Source organism: Salmo trutta, chromosome 31, assembly GCF_901001165.1.
Source record: "Salmo trutta chromosome 31, fSalTru1.1, whole genome shotgun sequence".
NCBI classification, from domain to species: domain Eukaryota; kingdom Metazoa; phylum Chordata; class Actinopteri; order Salmoniformes; family Salmonidae; genus Salmo; species Salmo trutta.
The window spans coordinates 4,461,487-4,486,486 of record NC_042987.1 but is presented as its reverse complement, the minus strand read 5'-3'; the positions used below and the strand labels follow the sequence as shown (position 1 = coordinate 4,486,486).

Genomic DNA, 25,000 nt, shown 5'->3' with positions numbered 1-25,000 from the left:
TCACCAACCACTACGTCTTTCCCATCGACTAGACCTGCGGATACCAATTCCTGAGAAACTCCATCTGATGAATCTGAGGGAAGGTAGGTGGGTGGGTGAGTGAGTGAGAGAGAGAGAGAGAGAGAGAACAAAACCAAGAGATATGGAGATAGATGGGGAGAGATAAACAGAGCAGGAGTGGTTAGTTATGTGAGAAGAAAAAAAGTCTGATGGGTCCATATATGTGATTGTAACCCATTAACAGGTCGACCAGAAAAGCCACATCCCTGATATGCAGATGACTGGCAACCCTGATTAGAAACACCTGCTTCTCACCTGTTGATCCCATAAATGCGGTTTCTGATAGGAAAATATTTTAACCTACATGAAGAAGACTTAAGTTGAAACATCTGTTCTGAAGCAGTAAAAGTAAAAGTTAGCTTTATGCAACATATTTTTGAGTGCGAATCCCATCACACTTTTTTGCTAATCTGGATTCACTGGTTTTATGCAACCATCAGACTTTTGGGTGAATGCGATGGTCCACTTTTGTTTAGTGGTTAGATACAGTGCCTTCAGAAAGTATTCACACGTCTTTACTTTTTCCACATTTTGTAAGGTTACAGCCTGAATTTAAAAATATATTAAATTCATATTTTTTTTCACTGATTTACACACAATACCCCATAAGGTCAAAGTGGAACTATGTTTTTAGAAATGTCTACAAATTATAAAAAAATGTATGGGTAAAATCATTTGAGTCAATAAGTAGTCAACCTTTTTGATATGGCAAGCCTTGTTGAGTGCAGGATTGTGTAGGATTGTTGAGGAAAACTTGTTCCAAGGATCAGGCAGAGCTCATTATCTAGTTTATAAGAGTTTATTAAAACAATTGCAGGGAAGTTCACTCAGGACATACAGAAGCAGAAGAACAAAAAAAAAATCTACAGAATCACAGTCATTTATATAAATTACCAGTCAAAAGATTGGACACACCTACTCAAAGGTTTTTCTTTCTTTGTATGATTTTCTACATTGTAGAATAATAGTGAAGACATAAAAACTGATAACACATATGGAATCATGTAGTAACCAAAAAAAAGTGTTAAACAAATATATTTTAGATTCTTTTAAGTAGCCACCCTTTGCCTTGATGACAGCTTTGCACAGTCTGGCATTCTCTCAACCAGCTTCACCTGGAATGCTTTTACAACAGTCTTGAAGGAGTTCCCACATATGCTGAGCACTTGTTGGCTGCTTTTCCTTCACTCTGCGGTCCAACTCAGCCCAAACCATCTCAATTGGGTTGAGGTCGGGTGATCGTGGAGGCCAGGTCATCTGATGCAGCACTCCATCACTCTGCTTCTTGGTAAAATAGTCCTTACACAGCCTGGAGGTGTGTTGGGTCATTGTCCTGTTGAAAAACAAATTATAGTCCCACTAAGCACAAACCAGATGGGATGGCATATCGCTGCAGAATGCTGTAGTAGCCATGCTGGTTAAGTTGTGCCTTGAATTCTAAATAAATAACTGACAATGTCACCAGCAAAACACCATCACACCACCTCCTCCATGCTTCACGGTGGGAAATACACATGCAGAGATCATCTGTTCACCTACTCTGCGTCTCACAAAGACACGGCGGTTGGAACCAAAAATCTCACATTTTGACTCCTCAGACCAAAAGACACATTTCTTGGCCCAAGCAAGTCTCTTCAACTTATTGGTGTCTTTTAAGTAGTTGTTTCTTGGCAACAATTCGAACATGAAGGCCTGATTCTCCTCTGAACAGTTCATGTTGAGATGTGTCTTACTTGAACTCCGTGAAGCATTTATTATTTCTGAGGCTGGTAACTAATGAACTTATCCTCTGCAGCAGAGGTAACTCTGGGTCTTCCTTTCCTGTGTCGGGCCAGTTTCATCAGGGCACTTGATGGTTTTGCAAATTGCACTTGAAGAAGCGTTCAAAGTTCTTGAAATGTTTTGTATTGACTGACCTTCATGTCTTAAGTAATGATGGACTGGCGTTTCTCTTTGCTTATTTGAGCTGTTTTTGCCATAATATGGACTTGGTATTTTACCAAATAGGGCTATCTTCTCTATACCAGCCCTACCTTCTCACAACACAACTGATTGGCTCAAACTCATTAAGGAAAGACATTCCACAAATTAACTTAATATAACAAAATATATTTTGATGTGTTAAACACTTTTTTGGTTAATACATGATTCCACGTGTGTCATTTCATAGTTTTGATGTCTTCGGAACTAGAAGAACAAGCATTTCGCTACACTCACATTAACATCTGCAAACCATGTGTATGTGACCAATAACATTTTATTTGATTCACTATTATTCTACATTGTAGAAAATAGTAAAAATAAAGAAAAAGATCATTAGGAAAAGATCATGATCATTAGAAAGCAAATTACGGACTCCTCTTTAAATCTGGATATTCCTCCAAAGCTCCATTGTCCTGAGTCTGCACAAATCTGCCAGGACCTAGGATCAAGGGAGATAAAGTGTTTTAGTACTATATCTCTTGACACAATGATGAAAATAATCATGGCCTCCAAACCCTCAAGCTGCATACTGGACCCTATTCCAACTAAACTACTGAAAGAGCTGCTTCCTGTGCTTGGCCCTCCTATGTTGAACATAATAAACGGCTCTCTAGCCACCGGATGTGTACCAAGCTCACTAAAAGTGGCAGTAATAAAGCCTCTCTTGAAAAAGCCGAATCTTGACCCAGAAATTATAAAAAACTAAATCGGCCTATATCGAATCTTCCATTCCTCTCAAAAATGTTAGAAAAAGCTGTTGCGCAGCAACTCACTGCCTTCCTGAAGACAAACAATGTATACGACACGCTTCAGTCTGGTTTTAGACCCCATCATAGCACTGAGACTGCACTTGTGAAGGTGGTAAATGACCTTTTAATGACGTCAGACCGAGGCTCTGCATCTGTCCTCGTGCTCCTAGATCTTAGTGCCGCTTTTGATACCATCGATCACCACATTCTTTTGGAGAGATTGGAAACCCAAATTGGTCTACATGGACAAGTTCTGGCCTGGTTTAGATCTTATCTGTCGGAAAGATATCAGTTTGTCTCTGTGAATGGTTTGTCCTCTGACAAATCAATTGTAAATTTAGGTGTTCCTCAAGGTTCCGTTTTAGGTCCACTATTGTTTTCACTATATATTTTACCTCTTGGGGATGTCATTCGAAAACATAATGTTACATTTCACTGCTATGCGGATGACACACAGCTGTACATTTCAATGAAAACATGGTGAAGCCCCAAAATAGCCCTCGCTAGAAGCCTGTGTTTCAGACATAAGGAAGTGGATGGCTGCAAACTTTCTGCTTTTAAACTCGGACAAAACAGAGATGCTTGTTCTAGGTCCCAAGAAACAAAGAGATCTTCTGTTCAATCTGACAATTAATCTGGATGGTTGTACAGTCGTCTCAAATAAAACTGTGAAGGACCTCGGCGTTACTCTGGACCCTGATCTCTCTTTTGAAGAACATAAACAGACTGTTTCAAGGACAGCTTTTTTCCATCTACGTAACATTGCAAAAATCAGAAACTTTCTGTCCAAAAATGACACAGAAAAATTAATCCATGCTTTTGTTACTTCTAGGCTGGACTACTGCAATGCTCTACTTTCCGGCTACCCGGATAAAGCACTAAACAAACTTCAGTTAGTGCTAAATACGGCTGCTAGAATCCTGACTAGAACCAAAAAATTTGATCATATTACTCCAGTGCTAGCCTCCCTACACTGGCTTCCTGTTAAGGCAAGGGCTGATTTCAAGGTTTTACTGCTAACCTACAAAGCATTACATGGGCTTGCTCCTACCTATCTTTCCGATTTGGTCCTGCCGTACATACCTACACGTACGCTACGGTCACAAGACGCAGGCCTCCTAATTGTCCCTAGAATTTCTAAGCAAACGGCTGGAGGTAGGGCTTTCTCCTATAGAGCTCCATTTTTATGGAATGGTCTGCCTACCCATGTGAGAGACGCAGACTCAGTCTCAACCTTTAAGTCTTTACTGAAGACTTATCTCTTCAGTAGGTCCTATGATTAAGTATAGTCTGGCCCAGGAGTGTGAAGGTGAACGGAAAGGCTGGAGCAACGAACCGCCCTTGCTGTCTCTGCCTTGCCGGTTCCCCTCTTTCCACTGGGATTCTCTGCCTCTAACCCTATTACAGGGGCTGAGTCACTGACTTACTGGTGTTCTTCCATGCCGTCCATGGCAGGGGTGCGTCACTTGAGTGGGTTGAGTCACTGACGTGGTCTTCCTGTCTGGGTTGGCGCCCCCCCTTGGGTTGTGCCTTGGCGGAGATTTTGTGGGCTATACTCGGCCTTGTCTTCGGACGGTAAGTTGGTGGTTGTAGACATCCCTCCAGTGGTGTGGGGGCTGTGCTTTGGCAAAGTGGGTGGGGTTATATCCTGCCTGTTTGGCCCTGTCCGGGGGTATCATCGGATGGGGCCACAGTGTCTTCTGATCCCTCCTGTCTCAGCCTCCAGTATTTATGCTGCAGTAGTTTATGTGTCGGGGGGCTAGGGTCAGTCTGTTACATCTGGAGTATTCTCTTGTCTTATCCGGTGTCCTGTGTGAATTTAAATATGCTCTCTCTAATTCTCTCTTTCTTTCTTTCGGAGGACCTGAGCCCTAGGACCATGCCTCGGGACTACCTGGCATGATGACTCCTTGCTGTCCCCAGTCCACCTGGCCATGCTGCTGCTCCAGTTTCAACTGTTCTGCCTGCGGCTACGGAACCCTGACCTGTTCACCGGACGTGCTTGTTGCACCCTCGACAACTACTATGATTATTATTATTTGACCATGCTGGTCATTTATGAACATTTTAACAACTTGACCATGTTCTGTTATAATATCCACCCGGCACAGCCAGAAGAGGACTGGCCACCCCTCATAGCCTGGTTCCTCTCTAGGTTTCTTCCTAGGTTTTTGGCCTTTCTAGGGAGTTTTTCCTAGGGAGTTTTCCCTAGCCACTGTGCTTCTTTCACATGCTTTGCTTGCTGTTTGGGGTTTTAGGCTGGGTTTCTGTACAGCACTTTGAGATTTCAGCTGATATACGAAGGGCTATATAAATACATTTGATTTGATTTGATATGTGTCTAAGACAGGGGAGTGATAAGATCTTTAGATCCTAAACAGATAGAACAGGAATTCAGCCTGGCTGGGCCTTCGGTGCCCTAAAGATAAGGAGCCAGTAACAAATCACTCCTTTGTTGCGGTGTGTGAAGGTGGTACTGGACAGCTGTGGAAAACTACCAGTGATATACAGTTGAAGTCGGAAGTTTACATACACCTTAGCCAAATACATTTAAAAACTCAGTTTGACAATTCCTGACATTTAATCCGAGTAAGAATTCCCAGTCTTAGGTCAGTTAGGATCACCACTTTATTTTAAGAATGTGAAATGTCAAAATAGTAGTAGAGAGAATGATTTATTTCAGCTTTTATTTCTTTCATCACATTCCCAGTGGGTCAGAAGTTTACATGCATTCAATTAGTATTTGGTAGCATTGCTTTTAAATTGTTTAACTTGGGTCAAACGTTTTGGGTAGCCTTCCACAAGGTTCCGACAATAAGTTGGGTGAATTTTGGCCCATTCCTACTGACAGAGCTGGTGTAACTGAGTCAGGTTTGTAGGCCTCCTTGCTCGCACACACTTTTTCAGTTCTGTCCACAAATGTTCTATAGGATGGAGGTCAAGGCTTTGTGATGGCCACTCCAATACCTTGACTTTGTTGTCCTTAAGCCATTTTGCCACAACTTTGGAAGTATGCTTGGGGTCATTGTCCATTTGGAAGACCCATTTGCGACCAAGATTTAACTTCCTGACTGGTCTTGAGATGTTGCTTCAATATATCCACATAATTTTCCTTTCTCATGCCGCCATCTATTTTGCGAAGTGCACCAGTTCCTCCTGCAGAAAAGCACCCCCACAACATGACGCTGCTACCCCCATGCTTCACGGTTGGGATGGTGTTCTTCGGCTTGCAAGCCTCCCTCTTTTTCCTCCAAACATAACGATGGTCATTATGGCTAAACAGTTCTATTTTTGTTTCATCAGACCAGAGGACATTTCTCCAAAGAGTACGATCTTTGTCCCCATGTGCAGTTGCAAACCATAGTCTGGATTTTATATGGCGGTTTTGGAGCAGTGGCTTCTTCCTTGCTGAGCGGCCTTTCAGGTTATGTCGATATTGGACTCGTTTTACTGTGGATATAGATACTTTTGTACCCGTTTCCTCCAGCATCTTCACAATGTTGTTTGCTGTTGTTCTGGGATTGATTTGCACTTCTAGCACCAAAGTACGTTCATCTCTAGGAGACAGAACTCCTTCCTGAGCGGTATGACGGCTTTATGCTCCCATGGTGTTTATACTTGGGCACTACTGTTTGCACAGATGAACGTGGTACCTTCAGGCATTTAGAAATTGCTCCCAAGGATGAACCAGACTTGTGGTCTACAAATTTTTTTCCTGAGTTCTTGGCTGATTTCTTTTGATTTTCCCATGATGTCAAGCCAAGAGGCACTGAGTTTGAAGGTAGGCCTTGAAATACATCCACAGGTACACCTCCAATTGACTCAAATGATGTCAATCAGAAGCTTCTAAAGCCATGACATCATTTTCTGGAATTTTCCAAGCTGTTTAAAGGCTCAGTCAACTTAGTGTATGTAAACTTCTGACCCACTGGAATTGTGATACAGTGAATTATAAGTGAAATAATCTGTCTGTAAACAATTGTTGGAAAAATGACTTGTGTCATGCACAAAGTAGATGTCCTAACCAACTTGCAAAAACTATAGTTTGTTAACAAGAAATGTGTGGAGTGGTTGTAAAACAAGTTTTAATGACTCCAACCTAAATATATGTAAACTTCCGACTTCAACTGTAGTACATTTAGTACGATTCAACTCAAGCGTTTACATAGCATTAGATTGTAACAAAACCATTTTGCCCCAACAGGAGTGCTGCACAAGTCACATAATAAGTTACAATAATAGTGTTTAAGATGATTTTTAAATGACTACCTAATTTCTGTACCCCACACATACAGATAATTGTAAGGTCCCTCAGTTGATCAGTGAATTTCAAACACAGATTCAACCACAAAGACCAGGGATGCCTCTTCCAATGCCTCGCAAAGGGCACCTATTGGTAGATGGGTAAAAAAATAAGCAGACATTGAATATCCCTTTGAGCATGGTGCAGTTAATAATAACGCTTTGGGTGGTGTATTAATACAACCAGTCACTACAAACATACAGGCACCATTCCTAACTCCGTTGCCAGAGATGAAGGAAACCGCTCTGGGATTTCACCATCAGACCATGGATGTATCATGGTCTGATAAACACCGCTCTAGCTCTGCCATCTTTTACCGCAGATGCGGAAGTGCGACATCGGCGGATGCGGTAGATCAGTGGTTCCCAAACGTTTTATAGTCCCGTACCCCTTCAAACATTCGACCTCCAGCTGCGTACCCCCTCCAGCACCAGGGTCAGCTGTTGCTCAAATGTTGTTTTTTTGCCATCATTGTAAGCCTGACACACACACAATATACATTTAATAAACATAAGAATGAGTGTGAGTTTGTCATATACATATAAAACCTTATTTGTTCATCGAAAAATGTTAACTCACCACAGGTTAATGAGAAGGGTGTGCTTGAAAGGATGCACATAACTCTGCAATGTTGGGTTGTATTGGAGAGAGTCTCAGTCTTAAATCATTTTCCACACAGTCTGTGCCTGTATTTAGTTTTCATGCTCGTAAGGGCTGAGAATCCACTCTCACATAGGTACGTGGTAGGGCTGGGCGATATGACGAGATATATACACACACACACACACACACACACACACACACACACACACACACACACACACACACACACACACACACACACACACACACACACACATATATATATATAGTGTGACGATAGACGTTTTTCTATCGTTTGATATTATGCTCTATCGTTTATTTCGTTGTGTTGCAAATCACACTCTTTAAAGCAATATTTTTCGTAAATTGGACAATGTGCCAGGTGGAAGGAAATTTGCAACACAAACAAACATGGAGGAGAGTGAACGTGACAGAGCAGGGAGACACGGAGCTCGTACCTAGGGCTGGGCGGTATACCGTATTTTATGATTTACCGGTATTGATGCAGGGACCGGTTTGGGTTTTTACTTTACCTTCTATACCAGTATTTGAATGTTTGGTTTGTTAAATGTGATTCGCCATACGTAATGTTAATCTTCATAGTTTACTTCATTACTTGAGTCATCTCTCTCCGCTCTTTCTCTCCGTGCCACTTTCCACACAGACTTAGTCCCGCCCCCTGTCACTCAAGGAGCGCATTTGATGTTCCTCAACCACAAGACACTTGCGTTCAGCCTGCATGGGCAATGCAGCACATGCAACAATGTTGATGACAAACATTCTGTTTTCACTTTGCTTCTTAATATGAATACACTAGCATTCTATAATGACACTAGTAGTTTGTGTTTCTTACATCAGCAAACAGCTACTTTGTCTTTTCTTAGCAAGTTGCCCTAAATCTTGTGAGACGCTAATTGTTAGCCGATAATGCTAATAGCTAGCTAGCTAATAAATGTACTGAGTAAGAGCAAACGTAGCTAGCTAATACAGCCTGATAATACCACTGATGGTGTAGACCTAAATCAGCATGTTGTTTGTGCAACAGTATCTTCTTAATCAAAAGAGGAATATGCAAAGCAAGAATATGTTAGCTGCATTAAGTAGCTAAGATAAAATAAATCTTATAGGGTTCTTTAGGAAACACTTAACACTTTAGTTCCAACCCTGTCACAATAACTTCTCCCTGGCATTTTCATTCGTTGTCATATCAAACACTGTATTCAAAGTGCCCACTATTATATTCTGACTATAGAATTAGAATAGTCATTTCTATTTCCATATTCCAACAGTTTTGCTCTAATTCGCAAGTCAAATCGCAAGTCCTAGATTATTTGCCCATAACGTCCAGCCCTACGTGGCAGTATGGAAATTCTCAATTGAGCAGTGGTGTAAAGTACTTAAGTAAAAATACTTGAAAGTACTACTTATGTCGTTTTTTGGTATCTGTACTTTACTATTTTTATTTTTGACAACTTTTACTTTACTACATTCCTAAAGAAAATACTGTACTTTTTACTCCATACATTTTCCCTGACACCTAAAAGTACTGGTTACATCTCGTTACAGGACAGGAAAATGGTTCAATTCACACATTTGTCAAGAGAACATCCCTGGTCATCTACTGTCTCTGCTCTGGAGGACTCACTAAACACAAATGCGCCCCTGGCTATTCGTACATTTTTAAAAAAGAAAATGGTGCCATCTGCTTTGCTTAAAATAAGGAATTTGAAATTATTTATACTTTGCCTTTTGATACTTAAGTATATTTAAAACCAAGTACTTTAACTTTTACTCAAGTAGTATTTTAATGGGTGACTTGCACTCACTTGAGTAAATTTTCTATTAAGGTATCTTTACTTTTACTCAACTATGACAATTGGGTACTTTTTCCACCTCTGCAATTGAGTGCAGAAATGCAGAAATGATAAAAGTGCTGAAATTTGTTTTGGTTGAAGTTGAATTGAACAGTAGAAAACAATCAGAATGGAGAAAGACTCATTGAAATCACTTAGAATGTGTGTGTTGCCACCCTAGGATCCCTCACCACTCATAAAGCAAACGTAGAACTTTTATTATTCAAAAACAAAAAAAAACGTCAAATACCGTCATACCATCCAATTGTTTAAAAAATACCGTGATATAATATTTTGGCCATGTCGCCCAGCCCTACTCGTACCTAAAAGAGGGGCTACTTCTGTCGCATGGACGTGGTTTGGGTATGAAAAGTCTGACACGGATCAGAAAACCGTCTTCTGCAAAATATATATAACCTCTTTTTCCACCTACGCAAGAATCACGGATGAGACCCAAAAAAGTACAGTCGAGCGCTCAAAACAAACCCCCGACTCAGATGTTGCAAGAGGCTTTTTCCTGCGGCACACCATATGGCAAAGAATCACGAAGACGGAAGGAGAAAACAGCTGCCGTTACAACTTATATCTGCAAAGACATGGCCCCAATTTACACAGTCGAGAAACGGGGGTTTTGTGAGTTGGTGCTAACACTCAACCCAAGGCACCAAATGCAAATTGATATGACACGTAAACTCAGCAAAAAAAGAAACATCCTCTCACTGTCAACTGCGTTGATTTTCAGCAAACTTAACATGTGTAAATATTTGTATGAAGATAAGATAACAACAAATTGAACAAGTTCCACAGACGTGACTAACAGAAATGGAATAATGTGTCCCTGAACAAACAGTCAGTATCTGGTGTGGCCACCAGCTGCATTAAGTACTGCACCAGATTTGCCAATTCTTGCTGTGAGATGTTACCCCACTTTTCCACCAAGGCACCTGCAAGTTCCCGGACATTTCTGCCGAGGAACGGCCCTAGCCCTCACCCTTCGATCCAACAGGTCCCAGACGTGCTCAATGGGATTGAGATCCGGGCTCTTTGCTGGCCAAGCAGAACACTGACGTTCCTGTCTTGCAGGAAATCCCGCACAGAACGAGCAGTATGGCTGGTGGCATTGTCATGCTGGAGGGTCATGTCAGGATGAACCTGCAGGAAGGGTACCACATGAGGGTCCTGGAGGATGTCATCCCTGTAACGCACAGCGTTGAGATTGCCTGTAATGACAACAAGCTCAGTCCGATGATGCTGTGACAGACCACCCTAGACCATGACGTCCCTCCACCTCCAAATCGATCCCGTTCCAGAGTACAGGCCAGAGTACAGGCCTTGGTGTAACGCTCATTCCTTCGACGATAAACGCGAATCCGACCATCACCCCTATTGAGACAAAACCACAACTCGTCAGTGAAGAGCACTTTTGCCGGTCCTGTCTGGTCCATTGACGTTTGTACCCATAGGTGAAGTTGTTGCCGGTGATGTCTGGTGAGGACCTGCCTTACAACAGGCCTACAAGCCCTCAGTCCAGCCTCTCTCAGCCTATTGCGGACATTCTAAGCACTGATGGAGGGATTGTGCGTTCCTGCTGTAACTCGGGCAGTTGTTGTTGCCATCCTGTACCTGTCCCGCAGGTGTGATGTTCGGATGTACCGATCCTGTGCAGGTGTTTTTACACGTTGTCTGCCACTGCGAGGACGATCAGCAGTCCGTTCCTGTCTCCCTGTAGTGCTGTCTTAGGCATCGCACAGTACAGACATTGCAATTTATTGCCCTGGCCACATCTGCAGTACTCATGCCTCCTTACAGCATGCCTAAGGCACCTTCACGCAGATGAGCAGGGGCCCTGGGAATCTTTCTTTTGTTGTTTTTCCAGAGTCAGTAGAAAGGTCTCTTTAGTTTCCATAACTATGACCTTAATTTCCTACCGTCTCTAAGCTGTTAGTGTCTTAATGACCATTCCACAGGTGCATGTTCATTAATTGTTTATGGTTCATTGAACAAGCATGGGAAACAGTGTCTAAACCCTTTACAATGAAGATCTGTGCAGTTATTTGGATTTTTACGAATTATCTTTGAAAGACAGGGTCCTGAAAAAGGGACATTTCTTTTTTTGCTGAGTTTATTAATCTCAAAATAACATGCAAAACAGGCAAGCTCCCAAAAATAATATTTTATGCCTATATTTATTGTTTTCAACTATAGTTGAAGTGTTTTCTATTTACCTTTTTAGATTTTATACATTAATATTTTGTCACATGCTTAATTGAACATTTGCACAAAGGTTCTAAATAAAAGGAGAAATAAGCAAATATGAGTAAGTACCTTTTATTTGTTGAGTATAATTCCAAAAGTAATACGAAATAGGCCTTTACATGTGGTCATTTTATATAAACAATTTATTCAGTGAATTTACAGAAAATGTGCTATATCGTGATATGCATCGTTATATGAAATGACTTATTAATCGGGATATGAGATTTTGGCCATATCGCCCAGCCCTAGTACGTGGTTGCAAAGGGCATCAGTGTCTTAACAGAGCGATTTGCCAAGGCAGGATACTCTGAGCGCAGCCCAATCCATTTTCAAAGTTCCGCTTGTTGCAATTTCGATGAGGCTCTCTTGTTCAGATATTGGTAAGTGAACTGGAGACAGGGCATGAAAGGGATAATGAATCCAGTTGTTTGTGTCGTCCGTTTTGGGAAAGTACCTGCGTAATTGCGCATCCAGCTCACTCAGGTGCTTCGCTATATCACATTTGACATTGTCCGTAAGCTTGAGTTCATTTGCACACAAAAAAAATCATACAATGATGGAAAGAGCTGCGTGTTGTCCTTGTTAATGCAGACAGAAAAGAGCTCCAACTTCTTAATCATAGCCTCAATTTTGCCCCGCACATTGAATATAGTTGCTGAGAGTCCCTGTAAGACAAGGGACTCAGACAAGTGAAAATTATGGTCAGTTAAAGAAAACTTTAAGCTCGTCTCTGTGTCAATACTTTGCCCTTTGATAACCAGCGCACTTCTGTATGTTGTAAAACCGTTACATGGTCGCTGCCCATATCATTGCCTAATGCAGAAAATACACGAGAGTTCAGGGTCCTTGCTTTAACAAAGTTAACCATTTTCACTGTAGTGTCCAAAATGTCTTTCAAGCTGTCAGGCATTCCCTTGGCAGCAAGAGCCTCACGGTGGATGCTGCAGTGTACCCAGGTGGCATCGGGAGCAACTGCTTGCACACGCGTTACCACTCCACTATGTCTCCCTGTCATGGCTTTTGCGCCATCAGTACAGATAAACACATCTTGACCACCAAAGTCCATTCGATGTCACAAAGCTGTCCAGTATTTTAAAAATATCCTCCCCTGTTGTCCTGATTTCCAGTGGTTTGCAGAAGAGGATGTCTTCCATAATTGACCCCCCCATAAACGTAACGGACATATACCAGGAGCTGTGCCAGGCCCGCCACGTCTGTTGACTCATCCAGCTGTAACGCATATAATTCACTGGCTTGTATGCAAAGCAGTAATTGTTTCAAAACATCTCCTGCCTTGTCACTGATGTGTTGTGAAACAGTGTTGTTTGATGAAAAAAAAAGTCTGTATATTTTTTTTGGTGCCTTTTCCCCCTGCATTGTCCCAGCCATATCCACAGCAGCAGGAAGAAGAATGAAGTCCTCCACAATAGTATGGGGCTTGCCTGTCCTAGCTACTCGGTAGCTCACCATATAAGAAACTTCTAGCCCCTACTTATTAATGGTATCTGTTGCTTTTATACATGTCTTACTACTCGAAAGTCGTCTTTATTCTCACTCAAAAAAACTCCTATGGTTTATTTTTCAAATGGTCATGTTTCGTTTCTAAATTTCTGCGCAAGAGTGAAGGTTTCCCATCAGAGTGTAACAGTTAATGTGATTGGATGTTAATTATTTGACTAGGTTACCTGTATTTCACATTGTGTTGTTATTTCTCTTAACACTAGATGGTTTAATTTTATTTTTGGCAGTGAAACGAGGCTACTCAGGCGAGAAAAACACCTCACCCAAATGTATAGCCCTGTTGGAAAATATAAATTGTACTGTTTGAAAATATGAAGAATTTTTACATTTTTTAAAAATGTTTTCAAAGGTGAATAACGTTTTTATTTGGCGTACCCCCGACAGTGCGTACGCCCCCCAGTCTGAGAATACATGCGGTAGATTAAGACACATCCAAAAAAACATATCTCCTAAACTGTCGGATTTCGACGGGGATATTTTTTTTTTAATGCGAATTAGATTTCTGCAGGGCCGTGGAAATCGACTCTACGGGTTTAAATCCATTTTAATCCCACTAGTAACACAACAAAATGTGGAAAAAGTCAAAGGGTGTGAATACTTTCTGAAGGCACTATGTTTTAACAAGCAAACAAGAGAGCAAGACCAGCCAAAAGTCAGCCGGTTAGCTCCCTCTGTTGGCTCCAGTTTAACATAACAGAGCAGCAATGGGTGGGTGAGTGTGAGGAGGGATATAGCAGGAAATAGCTAACACACACAAACACACAGAGAAACAGACACTTACCTCTACCAGGCATGAACTCAAATCGGATGTCGTTCAGTTCTTTCTTCAAGTTCCTGGGAAGAGCAGAGTTAGAACTGGTTAGGAGGAGGGCAGGACATTCAGGTTAGGCGGTGTTAACCATTGTCGAATTGTGATTATTTACTCATAAAACATTGTGATATACCCCTATTGGCCAACACTTTTTGTTATATAAATAAAACAACCCAGCAAAAAAACACAGTTGGGCTATGGCGCGAAATCGGATGCTACAACTGGACGAAACATGACAAAATATAATGTTGAAAGCCTGGACAGATACTAAGTGTAGGCAAATATTTTGTAATATTGCTTTCTGGTGGAGGAGCTTGGGCATGGAACAGGTTTGTGTGTGCGTCTGTGTGGCACGCACATGACGGAGCAAAGTGACAGTCAACTGATGAGGAATGGGCGGTCTTGCCGTTGTGAATTAAGTTATAAATCATGGGCTGGATAGAAACAAAGTCTGCCGTCTTCAGAACTGGATAATAATTGCTTAATTTGCCTCATCCTCGTTTGTTCAACTTCTCATAAAGCTGTGACTGAGAATATGATTGAGAATGTTATGGGGCTATTTCACTTCCACTGGTCCAACGGCAGACAATAACCCCAAAGACACATGAAAATCTACAAAGAAATGATTAAGTGACCACAAAATCAACATTTTGCAATGGCAATCTCAGTCTCCAGACTTGAACCCCATTGAAAACCTGTGGTTTGAATTGAAGAGGGCAGTCCATGCTGGGAGACGAAGGATATCAAGGATCTGGAAAAATGGTCTACGGGTTCAATGTGTTTTCCAATCTCATAAGACATTTTAGAAATAGGCGCAGTGTCGTTACCCTCACAAGGACAGAGTTCAACAGTATCAAAAACAAAAGTGTCAATAAATTTGACCCCTATCTTAAGTAGCTTTATTAAACAAAATCTGAGCAATTGTATTAGTATAAAATATCATTTTCAAAGGTTTTATACATTATTTTTTGCTTATCTTTGTCAATAATTTTAGACCCCATTGTATATAAAAAAAATGAATAGGTTTAGGCTATAAGGACAGACAGGGAGAGACAGGGAGAGGCAGGGAGAGGCAGGGAGAGACAGAATATTTTCTGACATTTTGGACTGCTTTGGCATTCTGTATACAACATATTTATTGAAATAGGCTATAGCAAAAAGGAATAAGATAATGACTCAGTATGTCACTCGTGTGCTGCCCTGCTGGTACGCTTCACTCGGTCAGTGTTTCTGAATCCTTTCTGAATAGGCTGGGGGAGATGTGTAGAGCGATTATGACCTCACACCATCGTAAATTAGAAGGCAGCAGTCCAACTCCATTCTGTGGAACGTCTGTGTGTTTTAGGAAGAGTTTACAGCCCAAAACTACAGAACATTAGAATGAATAGACTTTGGGACAATATATTTCATCAGCCAAAATGGTGGTAAAAATGATAGATGGAATATGAAAATAAATGTTGTTTTTGTTATGTTATCAAAAGTTAAATGACGACGTTATAACGAAAACATTGTAACTTCAGGAGATTTCATAATATGTATGTGTTTACATACTGTGCGTTGTGTAGAAAATATCCAGATCAAAGAGAATGTTTTTGAAAAGATGAACTGTGAATATAGTTGTCTAAACTATATCAGAGTGATATCCTGATACCTTGTAATGAGCTACGCCCCAGGGAGCCCAGAGAGCAACCTTGCCTTGTAACGAGCTACGCCCCAGAGAGCCCAGAGAGCAACCTTGCCTTGTAACGAGCTACACCCCAGAGAGCCCAGAGAGCAACCATGCGGAGCACAGCTGCATCTAAGATAGTCGAGACCCCACAAACGCAGCTATTGTAAGAATATGTTGAAGATAAATACACAATGCAGAGACAGAGGACGAGCGATCAAAAGGACGAGAAGTCAATAGAGTAATAACGACAGAGATATCAATCAACATAATAAACTGACTGTCATCAGAGTAGTGCAGTTCCGAGAGAAACCAACAACATTATTTGGAAGAGAGACCTGGTATGTCATTATTGTGGGATTTCTGTCACTGGCAACAAGACTTTCAGAAACGAAAAATTATTTTTGTGAGAAGTGGCCAGGAGAATAAGGGTCCGTCTCAGGGAAAATGGAAATGTGACAACAGCCCCAACGACACAATACTGTTGCAGAAATTTAAGAAGCTCTCTCCGGATCAGCAGTTTGCTGGATGCCGTTGAGGTAAACTAACATCCCATCTCAGCTGGTGTACATATGAACAGAGTTTGCTGGATGCTGTGGAGGGACTAATAGACCCCCCTCTTACGTCCCATCTCAGCTGGTGTACATATGAAATCAGATGGAATATATGTGAACATGATGGTTAACAACTTGGCAGTAGATTGTTTAGTAGATACGGGTGCTGAAGTCACTGTATTGCCCATATCTTATGTTAAACATATATGTCCTCAGTACACGGGCAAGAAGATGAGAGCAGCAGGAGTGGGGGGGAAGACATATGAAACAAATCAAAGCATTATCAATTTCTATTGGTCCAATGAAGATTGATGCAGGAATCTACAGTTCAGAACCATGCTATTTGGACTATGAAGAAAAATGTGTGTGGAACTTTGGATATGAAACCAGTGCGATTGACAGGTGTTGCCCCAGCTTGCACAAAACAATATCCCATTAGCAAGGAAGCTATGGACGCTACTAAAGTAGTGATTAAGAGCGTCTCGTCCCGCAAGCGGGATCAACATCCAGCGAAAAACTCCTAGCGACATTAGCATAGCGAAATTTAATATATATTTTTTTTCAAATATAGGACTGTCTCATATCGTTTTATAGATACACCTCTCCTGGATCGACCCACATCGTCCGATTTCAAAAAGGTTTTACAGGAAAAGCAAAACATTAGATTATGTTAGAGGAGTACATGGTAAAAGTAGCAACATAGCAATTTTCCGACCAACCACATGCATCACAAATAACCAAAAAACAGCTAAATGCAGCACTAACCTTTTACAAACTTCCTCAGATGACACACCTAGGACATCATGTTACACAATGCATGCATTCTTTTGTTCAATAAAGTTCATATTTATATATAAAAAAAGCATTTTACATCGGCACCTGACGTTGACTAACTATTTTCCCTCAAATGCATCAGATGAAACAGCGCTACAATTTACTAAATTACTATTCGAAAACATTTTTAAAATGTAATATTGTCATTCTAAGATTTATAGATGAATATCTCTTGAAAGCACCTGTCATACCAGATTTAAAAATAACTTTACTGGGTAATCACACTTTGCGATAAAAGGGGATGCGATACTCAGAAAATTAGCTGGTAAACCTAGCTCGGCGCCATCTTGGAACAATCGCATATCACATCTAATCGTGTATACTATTGTCAATAATCCCTTACCTTTAGTTGTCTTCATCAGAAAGCACTTCCAGGAATCCCAGGTCCTCAACAAATGTATTTTCGGTCGAAAAAGTCCATCCTTTATGTTCCATTAGCTTGCTGTTGTTAGCGCGTCTGAAGGCTGTATCCAACTGCTTCGTCGGGCGCGGGACAGCAATTTCGAAAAATAACTTTTTTCCCTCATTTAGGTTCGTTCAAACATGTCAAACGTTGTATAACATTAATCTTCAGGGCCTGTTTCAACAAGAGAGCCAATAAGATTCGTGGGGGACGATTGTATTGTGTTTCAAAACGTTTCGAAAGGAGGGGGTAGACAGGGCCGCCGACGTCACAATGGTGATGGCCCTCCTACTGTGACCAATTTCCACAGCGTCTCATTCATTCAGTTTCGACAGTAGAAGGCTCAAAACACTTTGTAAAGACTGGGGACATCTAGTGGAAGCAATAGAAAGTGCTCAATGAACGTTAGCTCACGGTGTGAATAATAGGCAAAGATTTGAAGTTGAGGCCACAATTCAGAATTCCACTTCCTGTTTCAATCGGTCTCGGGGTTTTGACTGCCATATGAGTTCTGTTATACTCACAGACATCATTCAAACAGTTTTAGAAACTTTAGGGTGTTTTCTATCCACCTGTATTAATTATATGCATATCCTAGCTTCTGAGTTTTTTCCCACGCTTTGAACCTCACGGCTTAAACAATGACGTGGCTAATATATGGATTTTTCCCGCTTTCAAAAAATTTTTCTACAAAAAAAACACATTCTGTGACATGCTCAGTTTTTTGGCGGCATGAAGCTTTCATTAGACCAATGAAATTGCCGAACGGGTTAAGGTCAAACAACTTTTTGGTTTACTGTTTAGATTAAATCGAGCGCTCTCAAACTTCCCATCATTCTGATTATGGTAGTCATTTTGTCACCCTCATCATGGCAAAGACACAGAGAAATGCATATGATGCAGCTTTCAAGTTGAAGGCGATTGATCTGGCTTTTGGAAAAGGAAATAGAGCTGCTGCACGGGAGCTTGGTCTTAATGAGTCGATGATAAGACGTTGGAAACAGCAGCGTGAGGAATTGACTCAGTGCAAAAAGACAACTAAGCTTACTGCTAATTTTACATTTTTTGTTAGAAGCCGTGTTTCGTTAAAGCCTGTGTAAAGTTCATTTGTTTCAATGTACCGGTAGGCACCTGCGGCTTATAGACATGTGCGGCTTATTTATGTTCAAAATAATATATATTTTTTTAATTCAGTGGGTGAGGCTTATATTCAGGTGCGCTCAATAGTCCGGAAATTACGGTAGTTACTACAATGGACAATGTGATAATACCAGGCACGTTAGATTTGAGAACAGCAGACGTTCACTTTATGATTGACACAATGCTTAACTATTGCATGCAACTCTCTAATGCAGTAGGGGAAGCAGACAGACAAGTAAAAGAGGCGTGGGGAATAACTCCCGAGGGGGGACATGACGTAGTACCAGGACAGTGGGTGATGGCAAAAAAAAATATGTAACAGACACATTAGGACCAAAATGGGAAGGTCCTTATCAAGTTCTGCTCATAACGAGGTCAGCAGTAAAAGTCCAGGGAAAATCACGATGGATACATGTTATTCAATGCAAGGTTGTCCATGTTGATGACAAAGCGGAGCCTGGAGAATAAAGAACTGATTGATTAGCAATTGGGGGCTAATATTATCGTCTTGTAGATAATACTTGTTTTGTGTTTCCTCCTTGTACAGGATGTGGTAGGAATCGTAAGGGACATCATCATTACACCTGTTAATACTTATTTTCTATAACTTTATTTGAAATCTATTTGTTATTGTAACAGCAAGTACAATATGCCCTTTGTGTTTTATAGAAATGCAAGGTGATTCATGTGAATGATTTTATGCTTACTGCTGTTTTTTTATACTGTCTATTTTTTCATGTTTATTGTTTTCTAAAAATACATTAAGTACATATATTTTTAAAATGGTCTAGGGGGAGTGTAAGAATATCTCGAAGATAAATACACAACACAGAGACAGAGGACGAGAGGTCAAAAGGACGAGAGGTCAGAGTAATAATGATTAAGGGAAATAGTGTTTTTTCTGTAATAGGGATCAACGGTTCAGAGACATGGAAGGAATATGTCTTCTGAAATAGGATACTTGTTATTTGGCCATTGGCTAGTTTTATTGCAAGGAATTCTAAATTGGTCAACCACAGACTAGGGCTGGGTTATAAAACTACATGCTGTCCCTTTGTTCTGTAGAGAGAATCACAGGCGAGAACCAGAGGAGAGAATCACTGAGGACAGGGGAGAATGACCATCTACCTCCCCGTATGATTTGTCCTCTTCGAATAAACCTATTTTCCTCCCCTGATTTGCTTTGGAGTTTGTGTTATTGAAGACCAAGAGAAAGGAAAGTGTGACTTTGTGTGGCCAATCAGAGACTTACACCCGGTAACGAAGGAGTGCCACCATCGGAGGAGAGCGTAACTCGGTCCACAAAGAGTATTCACCCCCCCAGGGTTTCCGTTAGTTGGTAATAACCAGCGTTTGCCACTCCAAAACAATGCATTTTAGCCTATTCATTGATTGAAAAACCAGTCGATGTAGCACGAGAGCTGCTGATACAACTCAAACAGCTATTTGTTGCTTCTGGAGTGAAACGTGTACTTTAAAAAATCAGCCCAATCATTGTGCAACAATTCTAAAGGCAAAAAAAAATGGCCACAATTAAAAATAGCTATTTTTATTTCTCAACTGGTAATTGAAGCGCAATTCCCATTCAAGTGCATAAGCAATTAGGCAGGCTTCAGCGCATCACACCACTTCGCAATGAGCTGGAGGCAGTATGTATTTTGAAAACATAGTTAATTGTTTCAAATCTAAACATTTTACTAAATATTATTGCTTCAAAGTATCTTAGCCAAAATACAACCAAACATGCAGGCAATAATTTTATAAAGACTTTCACATGCCATTGAAACCAGTAAGCTTGTTCTCTCATGTTCCATTGGTCTTCAAATGAACTTTCTTTCATTGTCCAGTAGCCAAAGGCACAATCCTAGTCATATTAGCAACCCTGCTAGTTGATGATAATCCTAGTCATATTAGTAACCCTGCAAGTTGATGATAATCCTAGTCATATTAGTAACCCTGCAAATTGATGATAATCCTAGTCATATTAGTAACCCTGCAAATTGATGATAATCCTAGTCATATTAGTAACCATGCTAGTTGATGATAATCCTAGTCATATTAGTAACCCTGCTAGTTGATGATAATCCTAGTCATATTAGTAACCCTGCTAGTTGATAATCCTAGTCATATTAGCAACCCTGCTAGTTGATGATAATCCTAGTCATATTAGTAACATGTTAGTTGATGATAATCCTAGTCATATTAGCAACACATGCTAGTTGATGATAATCCTAGTCATATTAGTAACATGTTAGTTGATGATAATCCTAGTCATATTAGCAACAGATGCTAATTGATGATAATCCTAGTCATATTAGTAACATGTTAGTTGATGATAATCCTAGTCATATTAGTAACATGTTAGTTGATGATAATCCTAGTCATATTAGCAACACATGCTAATTGATGATAATCCTAGTCATATTAGTAACATGTTAGTTGATGATAATCCTAGTCATATTAGTAACATGTTAGTTGATGATAATCCTAGTCATATTAGTAACCCTGCTAGTTGATGATAATCCTAGTCATATTAGTAACATGCTAGTTGATGATAATCCTAGTCATATTAGTAACATGTTAGTTGATGATAATCCTAGTCATATTAGCAACCCTGCTAGTTGATGATAATCCTAGTCATATCAGTAACACTGCTAGTTGTTGCATATTTAGATATCCCCTCTCAACATTTCTAAAGGATATTTCCATCTCCATCACATGAAACCGCTCACAATGGTGTTCTCTCATTAATTGCATTATGGAACGAACATTCGCACGTAGCCTACTGCCCTGTACGCATTGCTGTGCTTATGTGAGAAAATAAATGATCAACATTTTATGCTTAACGTTCTGATCTGTTGCATGAGCCTCATTGCTTTTTTATGTTTTGGGGATGTAGCCTAGGCCTACTAGTTGTATGTATTTGGGCTCTATCGTCTGTTTGGAATAGGCTACTTCTTTCTCGCACATAACAACAAGCTGACCAATAGAATAGGTAAGGTTCTCTACTATAGATTAACATACAGTACGCTAGTGATTTTGCTATTCGTTACTTGTCTTGTTGGCTGAGGAAAAGTACATGTCATTCAAACATGGGTTTCAAGTATGGGGAAGATAATTCCACCATAAAAATGTACCTTTATAATCAAGCATTCCATGCATCCTCACATTTGCAGATTTATGTAAAATAGCCTAATATTCCTAATGTGATGATTAGATTGGATGGTCATAATTTAGGATAATAATATAACTCACTGTTCGCAAAAAAAAACGTCAAGGCAGCGCACGTAGTAGCTTAGAGTAGGCCTACGCTATATCAGATAGGAGAAGAAATGTTACGCTTTCTTTGCACAGGAAAATGTTCGCGTTTTGAAAACACATTTTTTACTTTATTTAACTAGGCAAGTCAGTTAAGAACAAATTCTTATTTGCAATGACTGCCTACACCGGCTAAACCCGGACGACGCTGGGCCAATTGTGCGTCGCCCTATGGGACTCCCAATCACGGCCAGATGTGATACAGCCTGGAATCGAACCAGGAACTGTAGTGATGCCTTTTGCACTGAGACGCAGTGCCTTAGACCACTGCCACTCATGATTGCAATTCTATTACACTTTATATGACAGGAGACATTAACAGAATATTTTTTAATACGACAAATTACTGGGTAGCCTACTCTGCTGACACTGACAAACAGAAACAATAAAAACGACATTGTCTGATCCATTAGGCCTATGAAAAGGGGAGACCCATCTAACCTGGAGGAGGAAATTATTGTCCAAAAACAAACAAAAGTGGCACTGACCCAATGATCAAGACAGTGAATATGCACACTCACCAAGGATATGGCCGATGTTCTCCGCTGGTGCCAATAAGACAGGCTACTTTTCCCTCAAATAAGTTGAGAATTTTGATAACTAAAAGACCGATTGGAGTCTTTTCATTGTCTTCTCTTTACAGCAATAGCCATTTGTTTTCGAAACTGTTTTTCCACGATTGTGTATTTTTTTTATATTGCGATATGCTTGGCTGGGTCTCTCTGCTTTTCACTGACAGTCGCAACTCAACAATCATCTATTTGGTCCAAATTGAGGGCCCTTCCAGCTGTAGGCTATGTGATCTAAAATAATCCACACCTAATCGTGGGTGGGCGCCCTAATCAGGTTCTGCAACCAATGCATATGGGGGTCTGGTAAATTTCTTAAATGTCCGGTAAATTCAAATGCTGCCGGTATAATGTCTGGTGCCACATTTTCCTCACGGAAACAATGTCACCCACCACTGGATGCGTACCTCAACCTCAACACCAGGCTGATGGGGACTTTGGTGGCGGCAGGGTCCTGGGCTACAGCGTCTCCCTGGGTAAGGGTGGCCTCAGCTGGCTTGTCGTGCCCTGCCCCTCCTGGACGGAGCAGACTGGGAGAACCATCCTCTGGAGGGAAGATCTGAGGTGGACCAGAGATAAAGAGATAAACTCATGCTGTATCAGAAAGAGATTAATCCACCTTTTAAGGTGAATGTGGTTTTGATTGTCAACCTTATGTGGTAATATTACCAAAGCTACCTTTAAAGGGATACTTTGGGATTGTGGCAATCAAGCCCTTTCTCAACTACCTCAGAATCAGATTAACTCATGGATACCATTTTTGTCTCTGCATCCAGTATGAAGGGAGTTAGAGGTAGTTATGCGAGCCAATGGTAACTAGCGTTAGCGCAATGACTGGAAGTCTATCGTATCTACTAGCATGCTAGCAGTTAGCGCAGTGACGAAGTCTATGGGTAACGCTAGTAAGCCACTGCGTTAACGCTAGGCACGCAAAGGCATAAAATTGTTATCCAATGGTACATCTAACTAAAGGGCTTAATTGCCAAAATCCCAAAGTATCCCTTTAAGATGAAGGCACTAACTATAAGTCACTCTGGATAAGAGTGTCTGCTAAATGACTAAAATGTAAAGACATTTTACACTGTATTCTCTCAGGCCATGAGGCTGTCAGCCCTGGGCTAAGAGCAGTGTGAACGTGGCTATAGATACTTATGCCAAGTCTTACAATGCATTATGACTGCACCATAATGCATTATATACCTGTATGCCTTAAATGAAGTGTTACCACATTATCTGCATGTCCATACACTTCTTTTGGGGGAGAGCAGATTAAAGAGTTAGATCAGGTCTTTGGCAATGATTCTTCTAATACAATTTCATACAAAACGAATGCTTACCGGCATCCTATTGTTTATGCAATGAATAGATAAAAGGTTTTTAGGTGCTCTGATTTATATCAACACCAGGGCTTACCTCGATGGATCCATCTTTCACTCTGGGAGACTAGAATGGGATACGACACAAAGATTAACAGACGTCAGAAGAACATGCAATGAAGGTTTTCCCTCCCCCACAGAATAACAGGTTGATTGATTGATTGATTGATTGATTGATTGATTGAGGAGTCCTAGGTGGCATTGAACCACTACAGGATTTAAGGTTACAGCTAGCAGACCTGGGTTCAGATATAATTTAAAATAATCAATATCTGTGCTTGATTAAACTTGCTTGGTACAATGAAAACAATAGAATAGTTGCAAGAGTGTAAACCACTCCAGGCAGACTAGAGCAAACCATAAGGGACGGTTTCCCGGACACAGACTAAACCTAATCCTGGACTAAAAAGCACTTCCGATGAAAATCTCCATTGAGAATGCTTTTTAGTCCAGGACAAGGCTTAATCTGTGTCTGAGAAACCGGCCCTAAAGCTAAGTTTTGTAAAGATTTTCAATAGTATTTTAACGTAGGTCTGATGGCTAGGTTAAGGGTAACTAGGTTAGTCTCACCCTTAGAGCTGCCACGGCTGCCTTGCCCTCCTCACTCTCCATATCCAGTTCATCATCACTCCACTCCCACTCCCCGTCTTCTGTCTTGTGGAGACGACCACTGGAGCCAGGCACACGGCGCACCTAAACACAGAATTTTATCTTTAGCATGGCATTGTGTGGTTTTGAGTAAAAAAAAGATACCTTGGACCAGTCCCTCGAAATCATGTACAAACTTTTCATATCGTAAAACCATAGACACAAAATGCAATATTTCCCTGCCATACTGTAGGCCTAGACTACTGCTGTACATAGCAGGAAGGAAGTCATTGTGTCAAAGCATGATGTGTCTATGTAGATTCCTGTGTTTGATGCCACTATGTACACTGCCCTGGAATAAGCACTGGGGCCTGTTCAGGAGGCTGTATCGCTGAATAACATTTTTCTAGAAC

General features: G+C 40.8%; 1 protein-coding gene across 1 annotated transcript in view; it reads right to left on the bottom strand.

Moving 5' to 3' along the window:
- Window positions 1–25,000, bottom strand: part of LOC115169375 (serine/threonine-protein kinase OSR1) — a 48,275-nt gene that overhangs the window by 2,624 nt on the left and 20,651 nt on the right. Inside the window, exons 11-15 of the mRNA XM_029724939.1 lie at window positions 24,570–24,692; window positions 24,037–24,066; window positions 23,031–23,182; window positions 14,110–14,162; window positions 5–73 (exon numbers count right to left, since the gene is read on the bottom strand). Coding sequence (XP_029580799.1) covers window positions 5–73; window positions 14,110–14,162; window positions 23,031–23,182; window positions 24,037–24,066; window positions 24,570–24,692 — 427 coding nt within the window. The remainder of the gene's footprint in view (window positions 1–4; window positions 74–14,109; window positions 14,163–23,030; window positions 23,183–24,036; window positions 24,067–24,569; window positions 24,693–25,000) is intronic.